This window comes from Anolis sagrei, chromosome 5 (assembly GCF_037176765.1).
Source record: "Anolis sagrei isolate rAnoSag1 chromosome 5, rAnoSag1.mat, whole genome shotgun sequence".
NCBI lineage: Eukaryota > Metazoa > Chordata > Lepidosauria > Squamata > Dactyloidae > Anolis > Anolis sagrei.
This window is the reverse complement of record NC_090025.1, coordinates 6860499-6881143: the sequence shown is the minus strand read 5'-3', so window position 1 is coordinate 6881143 and position 20645 is coordinate 6860499. Positions and strand designations below refer to the sequence as shown.

General features: G+C 43.6%; 1 protein-coding gene across 1 annotated transcript in view; it reads left to right on the top strand.

The window, feature by feature from the left end:
- Window positions 1-20645, top strand: part of ATRN (attractin) — a 332072-nt gene that overhangs the window by 236883 nt on the left and 74544 nt on the right. Inside the window, exon 26 of the mRNA XM_060779447.2 lies at window positions 15073-15151. Within this exon, the coding sequence (XP_060635430.2) occupies window positions 15073-15151 (79 nt within the window). The remainder of the gene's footprint in view (window positions 1-15072; window positions 15152-20645) is intronic.

Genomic DNA, 20645 nt, shown 5'->3' with positions numbered 1-20645 from the left:
ACACTGGGTGCATTGCTTAAATAACTTGGCCTGGACTTAAAAACAATTGGCACTGACAAACTCACCCATCAGTCTGGTTGCAAAAGGCCACCCTACTCGGATCTGCATGCATTATTAGCCGATACATCACACAGTCCTAGACATTTGGGAAGTGTCCGACGTGTGATCCAATTCAACAGCCAGCAGAGTGTCTGCTGTGAACTCATCTTGTTGTGTTTCTAATAATAATAATAATAATAATAATAATAATAATAATAATAATAAATAGAGCTTACACGATACAAGGATTTAAAGATTGAACTGGAAAGACTCTGGCAAAAGCCAGGCAAGGTGGCCCCAGTGGTGATTGGCACACTGGGTGCATTGCTTAAATAACTTGGCCTGGACTTAAAAACAATTGGCACTGACAAACTCACCCATCAGTCTGGTTGCAAAAGGCCACCCTACTCGGATCTCCATGCATTATTAGCCGATACATCACACAGTCCTAGACACTTGGGAAGTGTCTGACGTGTGAGCCAATTCAACAGCCAGCAGAGTGTCTGCTGTGAACTCATCTTGTTGTGTTTCTAATAATAATAATAATAATAATAATAATAGAGCTTACACAATATAAGAATTTAAAGATCGAACTGGAAGGAGTCTGGCAAAAGCCAGGCAAGGTGGCCCCAGTGGTGGTTGGCACACTGGGTGCATTGCTTAAATAACTTGGCCTGGACTTAAAAACAATTGGCACTGACAAACTCACCCATCAGTCTGGTTGCAAAAGGCCACCCTACTCGGATCTGCATTCATTATTAGCCGATACATCATGCAGTCCTAGGCACATAGTTATCTTGTTTACTTTGTAATAATCTTGTTGTGTATCCAATAATAATAATAATAATAATAATAATAATAAGTGTTCGACTTGTGATTCTTTGATACGAAATCCAGCATATAGATCTCATTTGCTGTGACATACTGTGCTTTTGTGTCAGTAAAATAATGATGATGATGATGAGGAGGAGGAGGAGGATGATAATAACTGTGAAAAAGAAAAAAAGTCTGGATTATTGATGTCGCCATACCAGGTTTTTTGGTTTTTTGTTTTTTTTTGTCGTGTCAGGAGTGACTTGAGAATCTGCAAGTCGCTTCTGTTGTGAGAGAATTGGCCGTCTGCAAGGACATTGCCATGGGGACGCCCGGATGATTTGATGTTTTATCATCCTTGTGGATGATAAATGTTTTTCACTCAGCTAACAAACTAGTACCTGAAACCATGAACTGAAAGACTGCTTGTGCTGGCAAGACTGCTGATTGATAGGTCAGCGGTTCGAATTTGGGGAGAGGGGGTTAAGCTTCCTCTGTCAGCTCCAGCACCCCATGCGGGAACATGAGACAAGCCTCCCACAAGAATGGCAAAACATCAAACATCCGTGCGAACCCTGGGCAACGTCTTTGCAGACGGCCAGTTCTCTCACACCAGAAGCAACTTGCAGTTTCTCAAGTTTCTCCTGACATAAAAAAAACATCCTGGTTTGTTTGGGAGTGAGAAGCCAGGAGTGCTGGTGGATACTAACCAAGATGAGTTTCTGGTTATTACAACTGTAGTTGCCTGTGTGAAAAAGCAAAGTACAATCAATCATGCAATGCCCATGTAATTTAAAATATCTCTCTTGACCATTTCTCACTAATAGTTTTGAGCAAACGCAGCCTATGTGTTTTGTCTGATGAGAAACTTAGGTATAAAGAGTCTCATCCCAAAGCAGAGGAGATACTCACGTCCAAACATTTTAAATATTAAGATTAACTATATAAAAGATTTAGATGTTTCAGATTTCCAACTGGGAATAGATTGTTTTCTCTTCCCCTTCCCACCATAAGTAGGTGGAAAAGAATGGGCAGGCTCCACCAGACTTTACAAAAGGTTAAAAGTTGCCCACGTGCTCCATTCTGCCGACCGATATCCTATTTTTATGTGTTTACGTCAATATTTGAGAATGAAAGGTGTTGACGCTGCATGCCGCTTCTTGCAGCGACATTGTGTATTACATGCAAATGCCAAATAGAATTCACACCCAAAGAAGTTGCAGGTGTTCTTGTACTGATAGCGAAATAAACATAACCGGGTCCGTCATCCTCTCAAAGACCAAAATGAGGCTTTGCTGTACACACGCTGTGCCAATATTGACACCGGGTTCCCAGTCTTTTCAAATGCTGTCAGAGGAGTGCAGCCTAAAAAAAATCATTGTACATTTCTGGAAGGAATTTGGAAATGTCAGTGTGGATGTATTTTTGATGGCCAACCATGAAATAATGAGGCCAGACATAAAAGGTTGGGTTAAACAAGGGGCACTGTCTAACTTAATTGGACTTGAAAGGAGCAAAAAGGGGAGTGTGGATAGGCAACAAAACCTGGGTAATAATAGTGCATGACCAGTAAACCCACACTGCACTGAGGATGGGAAGATTGGCCATACTGTGTTGATCCAAAGAGGCACATGAGAGGGTCAGTCAGGGCTTAGAGCAGGTATGGGCAAACTTTGGCCTTCCGGGTATTTTGGACTTCAACTCCCACAATTCCTGGCCTCAGGCCCCTTCCTTTTCCCCCTCAGCTGCTTAGGCCTCCTGGTCTTTCACAAAGCTTATCCTCCTTGCATCATCTTTCACTGCTCATTCCAGGTATATATTCTTTTCTTTCTTTCTTTCTTTTTTTTTTTTTTGAGGATGCAGTTCTCATCCCAATCCTTCTTTGGCTTCTGCTCATTAGGAAGCATTTCCATGATTGCATTCTTGCATTGTACTTCTGTCTTTCTGTTAGGAGCGGGCATTCCTTGGGCCACTGGAATTAGTCTGTGTTGTTACTTTGTAGGATATGCTTGTTCATTCGTTCAGTCGTCTCCGACTCTTTGTGACCTCATGGACCAGTCCACGCCAGAGCTCCCTGTCGGTCGTCACCACCCCCAGCTCCTTCAAGGTCAGTCCAGTCACTTTTCAGTTCGCTGACCCCCAGAATGTCTATCTTTAGTCTTGACATCTCACCAATAACAACATCCAATTTGCCCTGGCTCATAGATCTTACATTCCAGGTGTCTATGGTGTGTTGATCTTTAGAGCATCGGATTCGTCATTCACCTCCAGTACCGTCGGCCGCTAGCCTTCCTTTCGGCTTTGAGCTAGCTGCGTCATCACATCTAGGGCTAGTTGAACTTATCCTCTGCTCCTCCCCAGTAGCATTTTGGCCATCTTCCGACCTGGGAGTCCCATCTTCCAATGGCATACCGACATATCTCTGGTTGTACTAGTCCATTTAGTTTTCTTGGCAAGGATACTGGGGTGGTTTGCCATTTCCTTCCCCAGGGATCACGCTTGGTCTGACCTCTCTGCCACGACCGTCCCGTCTTGGGTGGCCCTTCACGGTTTCGCTCATGACATCATTGAGGTGCTCAAGCTCCAGCGCCACAACAAGGCGGTGATCCTTTGCTGGAGAGGATATGCTTGCTTTGCCTAAATGATCGAGTAGGATGGTGAGATTTTATTGAGGTATACAAATAAAACAACAACAACAATAATAAATTGTCAAAGGCTTTCATGGCCGGAATCACTGGGTTGTTGTAGGTTTTTTCGGGCTATATGGCCATGTTCTAGAGACATTCTCTCCTGACGTTTCGCCTGCATCTGTGGCAAGCATCCTTAGAGGTTGTGAGGTCTGTTGGAACTAGGAAAATGGGTTTATATATCTGTTGAATGACCAGATCAACAATTGGGTCACATCGTTTACAAAAAACCCACACACACAGATAGATATCTACACAAAACCACCAACCATCACCCAAGTCATCCTTAGAGGTAGTGAGGTGAGGATGCTTGCCATAGATGCAGGTGAAACGTCAGGAGAGAATGCCTCTAGACCAGGGGTCCTCAAACTTTTTAAACAGAGGGCCAGGTCACAGTCCCTCAAACTGTTGGAGGGCCGGATTATAATTTGAAAAATACATGAATGAATTCCTATGCACAGTCCACATATTTTATTTGTAGTGCAAAATCCACTTAAAAACAATACAATAATTAAAATGAAGAACAATTTTAACAAATATAAATTTATTAGTATTTCAATGGGAAGCGTGGGCCTGTTTTTGGCTGATGAGATAGGATTGTTGTTGTTGTTGTTGTGTACTTTCAAGATGTTACAGACTTAGGTTGACCCTAAGCGAGGGCCAGGTAAATGACCTTGGAGGGCTGCATTCGGCCCCCGGGCCTTAGTTTGAGGACCCCTGCTCTAGACCATGGCCATATAGACCGAAAAAACCTACAACAACCCAAATCAGAAGATGTTCATTTCTTGGGAGGAGAGCAATGGCCAATCTCAATAAAATAGTGAAGAGTAGAGACATCACACTGGCAACGAAAATCCGCATAGTTAAAGCAATAGTATTCCTTGCTGGACCATAAGGAAGATAGACGCTTTTGAACTGTGGTGTTGGAGGAAAATTCTGAGAGTGCCTTGGACAGCAAGAAGATCCAACCCGTCCATACTCCAGGAAATAAAGCCAGACTGCTAATTGGAGGGAAGGATATTAGAGGCCAAGATGAAGTCCTTTGGGCACATCATGAGAAGACAGAAAAGCTTGGAGAAGAGAATGATGCTGGGGAAAATGGAAGGAAAAAGGAAGAGGGGCCGACCAAGGGCAAGATGGATGGACGGTATCCTTGAAGTGACTGGCTTGACTCTGAAGGAGCTGGGGGTGGCCATGGCCAACAGGGAGCTTTGGCGTGAGGTGGTCCAGGAGGTCACAAAGAGAAGCGACTGAATGAATAAACAACAAAATGAGGGGGTACCTCTCAGCATTGAGGTGCTGGAGCCCATCCATGTGAATTGACCTTGCCTTTGTGTCTGCATATCTCCACCCTGGCTCTATTGGTTGGTCTCACTAAAGTGTGGTGGAACCTATGGCATGGTGCTCCTATCTGGAATATAATCCATATCACTGAGATCCAGTATTCTGCCTCTTTGGAATTGGTGACAGCCAAAGGAAAGGTCTGCTGCCATAGTTCTGCAAGCGCTTCTAAGTGTGTTGACGTCAGGCCTGACTCCTGCCATAAAATGATCTATTCCATGTGAGATTTTCAGAAGCCATGGGCAGCTGCTGCCTCCTTGTGACACTTCTCCAAAGTATATGCAATCCATTGGCAGAGGCAGAAAGCATTCTTGAGAGTGTTGAGGAGAGAGAGGAGTTTGGTACAGGCAATTTCACAAATATTGCTCCAGATTCTGTAAGATGAAGTGTTTCTGACAAGCGCCTGATCAACTCAGCAAGGATGGGCTGAAGTAGAGTCCAGAATCAACTGCTTAAAGTGTTTGGCAGTGTGAAGAACCTGGATAGTTATAGTCTGGATTATGGTTCCCAGGACCCTGGCATGCTGACTGAGGGATTATGGGGATTGTAGTTTGCCTCAAACATTCTCAAACTCAGCAAATGTGACCTCATAAACGACTATTTGGCATGCGAACCAAGTCATTATAACAATATTTGGGCACCTAATGTTCTGCCTCTTTTCCGAGGTGGAAAAATGGAACTCTCTGGTTATTTTTTGAAGGTTATTGCAACAATGACAAAATAGGTTTGCCAGCTGTGGTTGGCAAGCTCAACGGTTAATTGGATCAAACAATAATTACAGAAATAATGGGGCCTAAGTTCTGCCATATGAAAGCTATTAGATCCCCTGCCTTTCCAACGATGGAAGGGGAACCTCCTTTTTGCTCTGACAGGTGGGATGAAGTTCATGGCAGTTGGCAGCAGGATGGATGGGGGACAACCCATACATACCCAACTCAGTCTTGTCACTGCCTTGCTAGGTCAGCCTCCTGCTTTCTCTTTGTTTGTCTAAGGGAAAATTAATAGAAATAGATTGGCTTTTTCTTTGTAGTCTCTCTTTCTTGCCTATTTTTTTCCTTCTATGGCTAGCTTTTTGCAGTGAATGTCATAGAATCATAGAGTTGGAAGAGACCACATGGGCCATCCAGTCCAACCCCCTGCCAAGAAGCAGGAATATTGCATTCAAAGCACCCCTGACAGATGGCCATCTAGCCTCTGTTTAAAAACCTCCAAAGAAGGAGACTCCACCGAACTTTGGGGCATAGAGTTCCACTGCTGAACGGCTCTCACCGTCAAGAAGTTCTTCCTCATGTTCAGATGGAATCTCCTTTCTTGTAGTTTGAAGCCATTGTCTGAGGATTCGCCTCTCACACTTTAATTTTCAACTCTGGGGCTACCAGTTATGGGGATCTGGGTGGAAATGGCAATGGATATAGTGCAGTCAAGAGAGAAGAGACCTCCTCATCTATAATCAAAGCACCTTTTGCTGCAGTTGCTAGGCCCAGAAGCTACAATTTAGTCGCTGGAAGGAGTGAGTGACTTGAATCCAACCCTCAGATCCATGGCTTCATGGCTTCATGTTCATTGCCACCCCCCCCCCCCCCCCGGCTGGATCCTCCATTGTGTTCATAACTTCTCAGAAATGCATTCCCCTCCTTCTATGGATGAATTGACCACTCCTTGTTCTAAGCAAGGGACCTTTAGAACTAAACAGCGTTACAGAGCCCACCATGTAGAAGAGGGCAGGAAGTCGTTGGCTATTTTAAGTCAGAAAATGGTACCATCTCTAAAAAGTAGAGGAATAAAGCTAACAAACTAGTACCTGAAGTGATGGCCTTGAAGGACTGCTTGTGCTGGCAAAACTGGTGACTGACAGGTCAGTGGCTCGAATTCGGGGAGAGCAGGTTAAGCTCCCTCTGTCAGCTCGAGTTCCCCATGCGGGGACATGAGATAAGCCTCCCACAAGGATGGTAAAACATCAAACATCTGGGTGTCCCCTGTGCAATGTCTTTGCAAACGGCCAGTTCTCTCACACCAGAAGCGACTTGCAGTTTCTCAAGTTGCTCCTGACACGAAAAAAATATCCTGGGAGTGAAAAGCAAGGAGTGCCAGTGTGCATGGATACTAACCAAGGTGCTTCTTCCTGATGAATTTCTGGTTATTGCAACTGTGCAATGTCCAAAAAGAATGTCCAAAAAAGTGGAAAGATTGCTGCAAAGTCCCAGTCTCTGGACCACTTCTTAGATAAGATAGTTTTAGCCATCTCTGTTTCTGCTTTGGATTCAGAGTGTAAGGAAGAGGAGGTGTTTGGGGATGAAGACCTCTGCAGCACCTGCTCTAGTTAGATTTTTTTCAACCAAGGGCTTAGCAAGTCTTTGTTGTGCAGGACTTTAAGGATTCTTGACTTATTATAATCATTAGATGTCTTCCAATCTGAGGATTCAGGCCTTCTCATGAGCCAGGCGGTTTCTTTCCCTAATCCAGAACCCTGCCTTTTCCCGTGGGCTTTATGAGCATAGTAAGGAAACACTAATCTAAACCCACTGCAGTCCACCCTTTACAGTTTACATGGTTTATAGTTAACCTAAATCAGTGATAGGAAGAACTTCCTGACTGTGAGAGCCGTTCAGCAGTGGAACTCTCTGCCCCGGAGTGTGGTGGTGGCTCCTTATTTGGAGGCTTTTAAACAGAGTGTTGCAACCCAGAGCAGGAAATGAGACCATAAGATAACAATCCACCACATTTGACTGTGGGGAAAAAACAATCCCTTTTTATTGATGAAAAATGGTTACAAAATAGAAGAAAATGCAAAGTCAAAAAGCCACAGTAAAATTCAGCAGTCAAGAATATCCATGAACCAAAATCCAAAAGCAACACTGTAAAAACCTGGAACCTGTTAGCAATTCACTAACTGTACTTGGAGCACTAGAAGCCTCTTGGGATGTAGGCCACGGGAAACGGGAAATCTGCCAAGGTAATGCCTCAGTCTAAATGCTGCCTGATCTAAGGAGACAACCCGGCGAGTGGCACTTAAAACTGAAGAAGCTGTTTCGTGACACGCCTCCAGGCTTTGAAGCCTGTGTTTCCTTCTCCCTTAATCTGCTTGACCTTCGCAGACTCTGCAATTCACTCCTGTTTTTCCAAATCTGTTTTTTTTTCTATCCTCATTAAGGAACCCAGGTGCTAACTCCTCTGAAGAGCTATCACCGCTTGGCACTGCAACATTCTCATCAGAATGGGTAGTTTCACTTTCCAAGCCACTGACCACAGAATCAACATTTTCATTACCATCAGGGAAAAATACATTTTCATTAGCATCAGGAAATACAATCAGAGAATCAGGTTCAGGTTCAGCAATCAGAGAATCAGGTTCACACGCAGGCTGAACCCCAACACAGAGGCTGGATGGCCATCTGTCAGGGGTGATTTGAATGCAATATTCCTGCTTCTTGGCAGGGGATTGGACTGGGTGGCCCATGAGGTCTCTTCCAACTCTATGATTCTATGATATCCATCCTGCAAGCTTTGCTCTTATCCTGTTCCCTTTATCCAAAAGATAGTGAGGCTACATTAAGGACCCATGAGGAAAGAATTGCTGAAATATCCTACGAGGCTCCTTCACTGGCAATTAGAGCTGCTTCTGCCATTTCTATTTTTTTCCAGAATTTTATTTTTATGAGCCAGGGAACACGGTGAGATTCCCAAGGGTAATCTTAAATTACGTTAGGGAATTGAACATCAAGACTGCCATCAATAATGTTGATGCCAGTCTCGATGTTACTTTGTTCAGTTCTGAATAACTCCCTGTACGTTACCCAGTTTGTCCTTAAAATTGGCATGTTTTGCTCAAAGCAAAACTTCACTTTCTCTCCCTTTGGGTCACTAAGCTATTTGGGGAAGACCTTGAGCCTTGCTGGAGACATCAAAGGCAAGAGACAGTGTTAGCATCATCTCAGAAAAAGAATAACAGGAAAACTTTCTACCTTGGACAGGCTTCCTTTCGTCCCTGGAGTAATTATGGATGCTTTTGTCTCAGAGACACCAGATTTGGCAGACCATGTAGATGCCGATCCAGAAAGCAGTCTCTCACTGCATGGGCAATACAGACCTAATAGCAACAGGCAAGCAAGTTTCCTTAGTCCGGATCTCCATCCCAACTCATGGGCAAAAACCTCCAGTTGTTTTCCCATTATGGGGAAACAAATACGTCAGACCAATGGGTTGTAAAGACATTAAGGGAAGGGTATTGAATAGATTTTTGTTCTCTCCATCACCGTTTCTTCATTCTCTCCCCTAGGTAAACAGGTAAACAAACAAACAAAAACAGAAAAAAAGACATATCACCTGTTTTTGGATTTACCTAGGGGCCATCAAGACACTTGCATTGCCTCAAAGATTGAAGGGCTTCTAATGCATTTTTTTATTCTCAAGGGGGGAAAAACTTGGAGGATGATGCGGGCCTGAAATGGGTAAACTGGTTTGTGAGGAACTGCAAATTCAGGATGTAAGACCTCAAGACAATTTTGAAGATTATCAGACTGCTGGATTTTCTTGTGTCTCCAGATATTTGGAAAGCATATTTCCACATTCCCAGCCTACCTGAACCACAGGAAATGTCCACATTTTGTCTATCAGGGACAACAGCACAAAAGTTTGCTGTAGGCACTGTCAGGCCATTTATATACTAATCAAGGTGGTCATTTGAAAAATTCACACCTAGCTCCAGCAGACAAGAGTCCTTTGTCTCACCCTGATCATTCCACAGATATATAAACCCATTTTCCTAGTTCCAACAGACCTCACTACCTCTGAGGATGCTTGCCATAGATGCAGGCAAAACGTCAGGAGAGAATGCCTCTAGACCATGGCCATATCGCCCAAAAAAACCTACAACAACCCGGTGATTCCGGCCATGAAAGCCTTCGACAATACACAAAGACCTTCATTTTGGGCTATCATCTTCCACTAAAGTGAACCCAAGACCTACTGATCTTTTGGATACAGGAAGGGATTTATAGGTGATGATAGATCAGATCTGTTTCTCTCCATGAGACAGTTCAGGATGTGCATTTCCTTCCTTCCCAATTGTGGTTTTCTGGCTAATTGTCCAACATGGGAAGCCATCCTGAATACTTTGAAGGGACTTTTCCCTTTCAGAAAGTATGCCGGCCTTTTGATCTATTATCTCTCAAGTGCATCGTGCTCATCCTGCAGATCTTATCCTGTTGAATGTCTTCAGAGATTCCCAATTACCTTCATAGACTGTCCCAAAGACTCGGTTCAACACTCAAAATCCTGCAGTGGTTCCTCCTGCTTTGCCAAAAGTAAATCCCCCACATCCAACAGATTTGAGATTGGGTCCTTCCATTATGCTTGAAGTTGACAAGTTTTCCACAAGTCGCAGGAGATCATTCTTCCTTCCTTCTGTCCTCAGTTAGTCAGACTTTTGGAAAATCCGTGCTTACTCTAAACAAATGCAGAACTCTCAAACTTTACCTCAAATTTTCTCATCCTTTGAGAGTCTTGGACCATCTGTTTGCCTCTTTCCAACTATGGGCAAGAAGGTGTTATCTTGGCAAGGCTTGCGATTTCAACACAAGAGTTTCGTTGCTTGGTTCAGTTGTCAATCAATCCACTGGTAATGCTGCCACATCTGTCACTCTGGCTATGAATGCTCCTTTATGGTGTAAATCTTCAGGACACCCACTTGAGCTTCATCATCTATGTTTGCCTTCACTTTTGTGGAGGCCTCCTTCAGCAGATGCATTCTGCAGTGAATGGTGTCTCCTTAGGTTTCTTCAATGTTGACCACTCATTGATTGGGAGTCCCACTGCAGGTTTCCTCTCCACTGATGAAAAAAGGAATATTAGTCTTACCTGTGAGATGATGATGATGATGATGATGATGATACATTACACAGTGCTAGATGCTTGGGAAGTGTTCGACTTAGAATCATAGAATCCTAGAGTTGGAAGAGACCTCACGGGCCATCATCCAGTCCAACCCCATTCTGCCAAGAAGCAGGAATATTGCATTCAAAGCACCCCTGACAGATGGCCATCCAGCCTCTGTTTAAAAGCTTCCAAAGAAGGAGCCTCCACCACACTCCGGGGCAGAGAGTTCCACTGCTGAACGGCTCCCACAGTTAGAAAATTCTTCCTCGTGTTCAGATGGAATCTCCTCTCTTGAAGTTTGAAGCCATTGTTCCGCGTCCTAGTCTCCAAGGAAGCAGAAAACAAGCTTGCTCCCTCCTCCCTATGACTTCCTCTCACATATTTATACATGGCTATCATCTCTCAGCCTTCTCTTCTTCAGGCTAAACATGCCCAGTTCCCTAAGCCGCTCCTCATAGGGCTTGTTCTCCAGACCCTTGATCATTTTAGTTGCCCTCCTCTGGGCACATTCCAGCTTGTCAATATCTCTCTTGAATTGTGGTGCCCAGAATTAGACACAAAATTCCAGGTGTGGTCTAACCAAGGCAGGATAGAGCATGGGGAGCATGACTTCCCTAGATCTAGACACTATGCTCCTATTGATGCAGGACAAAATCCCATTGGCTTTTTTGTGATTTTGTGATACTAAATCCAGCATATATATCTTGTTTGCTGTGACATACTGTATTTTTGTGTCAGTAAAATAACAACAACAACACCACCAACAACAATTGTCATCATCATCATCTTTATTTGTATCCCGCCATATCTCCCCAGTGGGGACTCAACTTTTTCAGCAGTGGGTGGGAGATCATCCTCCCCACCTTTTTAGTATTGGAGTAGAGAGGCATAAAGTGATTAGTTGCAAGTTCTTTCTTTTCTTCTTTTTCTCTGAGTTTGCCTCTTTTCTTTTATATCATGGCTGTTTTTTATTCCACAAGCATCTTCCACTTACTTGTTGGGTTAGGGACCAGAGCACTGGCAAAAATGGAAATGATTGAAAAGCAGAACCCTGTCTTATTTTTAATCTATCCATCCATCTCAATCTCTCTCTAATATTACATATTATAATTATTTTTATACATTATAGTAGCATATATGCCTGGCATTACCTGGGTTTCGGAGGATTTCCACATTCCCAGCCTACCTGAACCACAGGAAATGTCCACAGCTTTCATCCCTTCTTTCTCTTTCCCTCCCCTCATACCTTTTCCTCTTTTCCTTTCCTTCTTTCCTTCTTTCCTTCTTTCCTTCTTTCCTTCTTTCCTTCTTTCCTTCTTTCCTTCTTTCCTTCCTTCCTTCCTTCCTTTCTTCTTTCCTTCTTTCCTTCTTTCCTTCTTTCCTTCTTTCCTTCTTTCCTTCCTTCTTTCCTTCCTTCCTTCTTTCCTTCCTTCCTTCCTTCCTCCCATCCATTCGTCCATCCATCCATCCATACATCTATCCCTTCTTTTTCTTTCTTCAGTTTCCCTACCTCTCTTCATGTTTTATTTCCCTTCTTTTTTCCTCCCTCCCTCCCTCCCTTTCTTTCTTCCCCTTCCCGTTCTCCCTTCTCCATCACTGAGAGGGCCTAGCTCACAATGTTTTCATGTCAACATGACTCTCTTTGTGGCCCCTTCCTTCCTTCCTTCCTTCCTTCCCCTCATACATGTGTCACCTTTCTTTCCTAGTGAGATCACCAAGGGCCACTTCACCTAGCAACAGCCAATCCAGTGACATTGCAAAGGGCCACTCCACCTAGCAAACAGGCAGGGATACCTTATACTAGGGGTCCACAAACCTTTTAAACAAAGGGCCGGGTTACAATCCCTCAAACTGCTGGAGGGCCAGATTATAATTTGAAAAAAACATGAATGAATTCCTATGCACACTGCACATCTTATTTGTAGTGCAAAAACACTTAAAAACAATACAATAATTAAAATGAAGAACAATTTTAACAAATATAAACTTATTAGTATTTCAGTGGGAAGTGCGGGCCTGCTTTTGGTTTATTTTTCTCATATCAGGAGCGACCTGAGAAACTGCAAGTTGCTTCTGGTGTGAGAGAATTGGCTGTCTGCAAGGACGTTGCCCAAGGGACGCCTGGATGATTTTGATGTTTTGTCATCCTTGTGGGAGGCTTCTCTCATGTCCTCGCATGAGGAGCTGGAGCTGATAGAGGGAGCTCATCCGCCTCTCCCCGGATTCAAACTTGCAACTTTTTGGTCTTCAGTTCTGCCGGCACAGGGGTTTAACCCACTGCGGCACCGGGGGCACTTTTGGCTGATGAGATAGGATTGTTGTTGTTGTTTTGTGTGCTTTCAAGTCATTTCAGACATAGATTGACCCTGAGCAAGGGCCGAGTAAATGACCTTGGAGGGCCGTATCTGGCCCTCGGGCCTTAGTTTGAAGACCCCTCTTTTATACTGTGACTTTTATATAGAGAGATTATATTACAGTACTAGCTGTCCCCTGCCACGCGTTGCTGTGGCCCGGTCTGTATATATGTGTTTTGTGTGTGTGTGTATATGTGTGTGTATATATTTGTGTTTATGTGCATTTATGTGGTTATGCGTAAATACACAAGTGGTTATGCTGGAGCCCACAGTGGGTTAAACTGCTGAGCTGTTAAACTTGCTAACTGAAAGGTCACAGGTTCGAATCCGGGAAGCCGCATGAGCTCCTGCTATTAGCCCCAGCTTCTGCCAACCTAGCAATTCGAAAACATGCAAATGTGAGTAGATCAATAGGTATTGCTCTGGCGGAAAGGTAACAGTGGTCCATGCAGTCATGCAGCCACATGACCTTGGAGGTGTCCATGGACAACGCCAGCTCTTGGGTTTAAAAATGGAGATGAGCACCAACCACCCCCCCCCCCCCATGTTGGACACGACTGGACTTAATGTCAGGGAGACAATGTGGTTATGCGCATGCATTGAAATGGGTTTTTTGTGTGTGTTTTTTTGCTATTTGAGTCCCTCCTGCTGTGTTTTCCAGTGTTTTTATGAGTGATGGTCACTTTTTGGCCTGAGAGGTGTCTTGTGTCCAAATTTGGTGTCAGTTCGTCCAGTGGTTTTTGTGTTACATTTTAATTTATATAGATAAGTATTATATTGTATTGTATGATGTCCACAAATAAAGATGCATATACTGTACAGAGGCACACTGCCCAGATTTTCTAAGACCCGCAGATTGAAAAAGATGGTGCTGAGTGGACTGAGAGAAAACAAAAGCAGCGTGTGGTGCAAAGCTGTCAAAAGAGCGGAACAAAAATATGATTCAGGATATAAATTTAGAAAGGTCAAAACAGCGGGTCACTGGTGGGGCCGCCCGCATATGGCCGTCGCGTCTCCTGAGTTGGGGGTGGGTTCTCCCGCTGCCAAAATGTGCTTTGTCCTGCCTGTCAGAGCCAACGGGAGGAATAGCCCACCACTGTCGGAGGTTTCCCTGACCATTGCAGAAATGGTCCTCTTTCATTCTTTCAAAGATGACAGAAAAATAATTGCGCACTCTCCCAGAATGGCCCGGCACAGTCTCAAGGGAAGGGGGTCCGCTTTGGCTTGGATTCGGCTCCCGTCCCAACGATGGGGGTAATTAGCTGGCTTTCAGGAGGCGGCTTTCCGAGCCTCTTGTTCTCATCTGAAAAATGGAATAATGGTGACCTCTCTTGCTTGGCTTTTGATGAGGATTAATGATAGCATTTGGCTACTTTCTATTGGGTGCCTTGGGGGACGGGAGCGCCTATAAAACCAGAGTGAGTGAATAAATCAGTCTGGGCAGGGTTCATTTTCTAGTTGAGTTGGTTTTATAAATAAAACGTTACCTGTGATTAAAAAGGAAGCAGAGCAAACATACATTATGTAGAGTCCCTTTTGCATATTTTTACACCCCTTTGGTTCCATTTCCCTTGCCGGGTCGCAGCGAGAGATCCGCATTAGCGGAGCCTTCTGTCAGCACCGTCAAGTGATAACTTGATTGAATTATGCCGGCGTTCTCAAGTGTGAAGGCAGGTGATGTGGCCCCTCTTCAGCTTTGTCGTTCACACTATACAACGACGCATCTTCCTTGCTTTCAACTTTCAAAAGACCTGCTGTGCGGCACCTTACAAAACAGTGACAGGAATGTTAATGCTTCCAAGCACTTCACATGCCATTAACATCTATTGACAGAGGTTCAAGGAAGTATCATGTTCTTTTGGTTGTTGTCGTAGTTGCTAGTTTAGGTGCTGCATTTCGTAGCATTGCAAGTGAAAGGGAAATAGATGCTGGAGTTTGATATTCTTTTCTCCCTTCTTTTTCAGCTGTTTTTTGTCGCTGCTCCTGGTGGCTGCCGTGGTTTGGAAGATTAAGCAGAGCTGCTGGGCTTCGCGGCGGAGAGAGGTGGGTCAAATGAAACAGAATGAAACAACCCGCTCTCATTTTACTAGCCCCTTAATGGCATGACACATTAAGATCACTACTGACAAAAAGGTCATGAGTTCGAAGCCAGCCCGGGTAGGAGTGAGCTTCCGACCAATTTGTGTAGCTTGCTGTCGACCTTTGGAGCCCGAAAGACAGTGGCATCTGTCAAGTAGGAAATTTAGGTACTGCTTATGTGGGGAGGCTAATTTACAATGCCATAAAAATCTCCAGCAAGCATGCAAAGAATTGTTGCAACCCAGAGAAGGAAACTGGACCCTCAGACAGCAATCCACCACACTTGGCTTCAGGAAAACAATCCTTTTTTATTGATGAAAGATGAATACAAAATAGAGGAAAAAATGCAAAGGCAAAAAGTCGCAGTAAAAATCAGCAACAAGAAATGTCCATAAACAAGATTATAAAACCCACAGCAAAACTGCTGAATCCTGGAACCTGTTAGCAATCCACTAGCCGTACTTGAGACAACTAGAAAACCTCCGAGGAACAAGGCTACTGGAATCAGGAGACCTGCAAACGCTGGCACATGAAACTGGAACGATGCCTGGTCTGAAGCTGTATTTGGGGCAAGCATATTTAAGGCCAAGAAATCTATTGCGAGACACTCCCGCAGGTTTGTTTGGATTTCCTTCAATCTAGCTGACCTGCATAAACTTTGTGCTTCTCCCTGACTCTGCCAAATCTGCCCCCTCCTATCCTCATTAGGCAGGCCAGGTGTCTGATTCTCTGGAGAACTAAGACTGGGAGGAAAAGGGAGTGAACCATCTCCTCTTGGCTCGGAATACATGTTCTCATGAGAATCTTGACTTTCGCTTTCCAAGGCTGAAGGATTTTCACTACTCAAACCATCATCATCTAAATTGGCCTCAGAATTCACATTGACATCTACATGGGCATTAGGAAATACAATCAGAGAATCTGGTTCAGGTTCACACACAGGCTGAACCCCAACAAGAATGTGGAAGTACTTCATCAGTGCCACAAATGGACGATGAAGCAACAGCTCCCCTGGTGGCCAGAATACCCTCATGAAAAAAGCTGGAATGTTAAATAGCCTCTGTGTGTCTGTCTATATATGTGTCGCACCTCAGAATAGGTTCACCTTGCGGAAAACACCAAACTGCACACAGCCAGAAGTCTTTCTAGTTTATTAAAAAGTAAAAGATAAAAAGTTCTTAAAAGCAAAAGTAATGTTCTAAAAGATCAATCCAAAGTGACACTTTGAAGCATGATCCAAAAAGGCACCAGCAAAAGCAAAATCTCATGAGAACATGACTGAGTCCTGAGACCATGAACACAAGAACTGCAAGATAATCCAGACAAGCAAAATGCAAGCTTCTTGGTTAACATAAAGTTGCTCTGACCAAGGTTTGGTCCCAAACACACTGCTTAATACCTTTTGCAAAACGTGAAGGTGTTTCTTTGGCCTCTGGCCTCCTTCTTGTTAGCTATTCTCACACGCCTTCAAACTCTGAATTCCAAACAGTCAGCACGATCTAAGGTTCCCGTTTCGTCAACGTCAGTCTGTTCGTTAGTGTTATCCAGTTTGCCTTCCTGCTCATTATCAGGCTGTCCTTATTTTCTGAGTCAGTTTGCACCCTCACCTGGCTAGTTTCACTATCAGCAAACTCATTTCTTGCTGTAGGAAACTGAACTTCCACTCCCTGTTCCTCATTGACTAAAACAGAGACATTTTGAACCAGATTGTCAACCTGAATCCCATCATCCTCATCAGAGGCAGTCTGTGGTTCCAGCTGAATCACAACAATATGTTGTGTGTCTATGGCACTGAATGTTTGCCATGTATATGTACATTATAATCCGCCCTGAGTTCCCTGCGGGGTGAGAAGGGCGGAATATAAATATTGTAAATAATAATAATAATAATAATAATAATAATAGCCCTTTATGTATATTCTGCCCTATCTTCCCAAGGGGACTCAGGGTGGATCACAGTACACATACACGGCAAACATTCAATGCTGTTTTGGACAGACAGGATAGAAACAGACAGAACGGAAAGGACGTATGTTTGTGCTGACATCCAGCTTTTTGGCACCTTGGAGGTTGTGCTCAAATCCAGCCACAAGGAGGTGCTGTCACTCCATCTTCTATGGCAAAGGACTTAATCCTTACTTTTGGTCCCCAGGTATTTTTTTTTAGCTTTTTCTTTATGGTATGGTATTTATGGTATGGTATCGTAAAATACCTCTCCCACTTTTTTAATCAGTACCTGATTCTCTATAACTCAAGCTTTTTTTTTTTTTTGAACTGCTTAGCTCAGAGGTCCTCAAACTTTTTACACCAAGGGCCAGGTCACAATCCCTCAAACTGTTGGAGGGCCAGATTATAATTTGGAAAAAAAACATGAATGAATTCCTATGCTCACTGCACATATCTTATGTTTCATGCTTATGTCTATGTTTGATGTTTTTATAGTTTTAATGGTTTTTATCTACAGTTATACATTATTGATTTAGATACACACGCACGCGCACGCGCGCACACACACACACACACACACACACACATATATATATAAGGCCATTTATTATTTTGTAAACTGCTTTGAGTCCCCCCAGGGGTGAAAAAAGCGATATACAAATGTAGATTATTATTGTTGTTGTTGTTGTTGTGCAAAAAACACTTTAAAACAATACAAAATGAAGAACAATTCTAACAAATATAAACTTATTAGTATTTCAATGGGAAGTGTGGGTCCTGCTTTTGGCTGATGAGATAGGATTGTTGTTGTTATGTGCTTTCAAGTAGTTTCAGACTTAGGTTGACCCTGAGTGAGGGCCGGATAAATGAGGGCCATATCCAGCCCTCGGGCCTTAGTTTGGGGACCTCTGGCTTAGATAAACAGTGAGCTGGGCTGACAGTCAGGAGCTCACGCCGACCTGGGGTCCTTGAATCTGTTCTCCCACAAGATGTCAAGTACACAACTGACATGGGTTCTGTTGGCAATAGAATGTGTCAAAATGTCCCTGTGTTTTCGTATTTTGGAGTAGTGTACATCAAAATTTGATCTGACATTCCCAAAAAGTGATACCCATCGTGCTCAGAGTTTCCGAAGTCCTCTATCAGTGGTTGGTCTTGTAAATTTTTCATGATTTACAGAAACTGGGAGACAAGTTGGCCTGTCTCCTTTCCTTTTAAAACAGAAAATGTTTCCAGGTTACTTTTTGCAAATCCCTGCAAGAAACAAAACAAGAGCTTGCCGTTTTTATTCTCTACCGTTGTTTCACATAGATGCTGTCAATTTGGGCGAGGGAATGGTTCTTGTCTTCACAATTGTAGGAGTCAGCAAGAGATTGTACAGTATCCCCTGCGGGTATTCAGGGGGATAAAGCACACATTTTTTAACCTATACAATTCCCCTCGTGTAGTGATATGAACATGGTTTTACATTAAGCTCACACATGTGCCCTGGAAAGACAAATGGGATTTATCTCCCAGTTACTTTGTTTTGGAATCTGGGGTCTTGCAAATGCTGCACGTGCCTCTCTTTCAGACGCTTCTCCCTGCAAGTTGCGCTCTTGGTAACGCTTGTGGCATTTGCTTTGTCTTGCTCAGAAGGCACCCATACAGCCATACTTATCTTCAAACTGTATACGGCGTGTATTTGAAAAGTTAGGGACCTCAGCAGGCCTGCTCCCATTATTTGAATGGTTTGAAGAAAATATAATATAATATAAATAGTCAGAATGTTACATGCCGGCCTATACTTACTATTTAAATCAGCACCATTTCTTTCCTTGAGCATTCATATTGCTTATTCTATGAAATTGCCATGACTACAACTTCATGTACTTTAACATGGGTTTATATTCGAAAGATTTGTCTCTCCTTGTGCTGATAATTTGAGACTTATGCTGTGGCTCCTTTCTGGAACAATATGTTTCGCTCGGATGTATTGTCGAAGGCTTTCATGGCTGGAATCACTGGGTTGTTGTAGGTTTTTTCGGGCTATATGGCCATGTTCTAGAGGCATTTTCTCCTGACGTTTCGCCTTCATCTATGGCAAGCATCCTCAGAGGTAGTGAGGTCTGTTGGAACTAGGAAAAAGGGTTTATATATCTGTGGAATGACCAGGGTGGGGCAAAGGACTCTTGTCTGCTGGAGCTAGGTGTGAATGTTTCAACTGACCACCTTGATTAGCATTTCATGGCCTGGCGGTGCCTGGGGCAATCTTTTGTTGAGAGGTGATTATATGTCCCTGGTTGTTTCTCTTCTGTTGTTTTGCTGTTGTAATTTTAGAGTTTTTTAAATATTGGTATCCAGATTTTGTTCATTTTCATAGTTTCTGTTGAAATTATCCACATGCTTGTGGATTTCAATGGCTTCTCTGTGTAGTTTGACATGTTTTGCTCAGACATTTGACCAAATAGTGGGGAATATCCCTGAACTGGTTTTTCAAATGGTGATCCTGATTGAAGGCATGCGGCAGCTCCCAAAGTTCCCTTTCAGTCCCCCCAACATCTCCCATCCTTGGGTTGTTGTGGGTTTTTCGCGCTGTATAGCCATGTTCTAGAAGCATTCTCTCCTGATGTTTTGCCTGCATCTATGGCAAGCGTCCTCAGCGGTTGTGAGGTGGTTCTTGGGCTGTCAGTATCAAGACCTGACCAGGTAGGGTGGCAAAATGGCCTCATTTATCAAAAAGGACTACTTTAGAAGGAAAGGGACTTATAAGGAAAGGGACCTCACAACCTCTGAGGATGCATGCCATAGATGCAGGCGAAACGTCAGGAGGGAATGCTTCTAGGTCTAGAACATGGCCATAAAGCCCGAAAAACCTACAACAACCCAGTGATTCCAGCCATGAAAGCCTTTGACAATACATCTCCCATCCCTCTTTTTAAAAGGATCATTTTCCACTTGAAAGCCACTTGGCGAACCCAGAAATGTAGAAATCCCAAATACCCTTCCCCCATACTTCCCAGCAACCCAAAATTCCTGTATTTCCATCACACTCAAAGTAATGAGAAGAATGATGTGGGACTCTGATGCAGGTAAGACATATTGGTAATCTATCAGGGATGTGGTGGCTTTCAGGGAGGATTGGATATATACAGGAGCATGTAAGTGTGCTTCTTGGGCTGTCAGTTGCAAGACATGACCAGGTAGGGTGGCAAAATGGCCTTATTTATCAAAAAGAACCAATTTAGAAGGAAAGGAACTTTGTGTCTTTGCCTTATAAGAATTCATGATAATGGAAACCAGTTGTTCATGCATCTGCTGGAAAGGGGCTCTTTAAAAAGTATATTCAGCCAGAGAGAGAGAGAGAGAGACACTTACTTACTTATTTACTTAGGCAATCCCTCATAGCCCGAGGATGATTATCTTCCAGATGTGGTGTCTTGGTGGTGGGTCCGTAGGTGACTGTGGAGCCTTATTCTTGATCTGCATGTTCTCCCGCAGTGAGGACATCGGTTTCCAGGCAGAAGGCGGT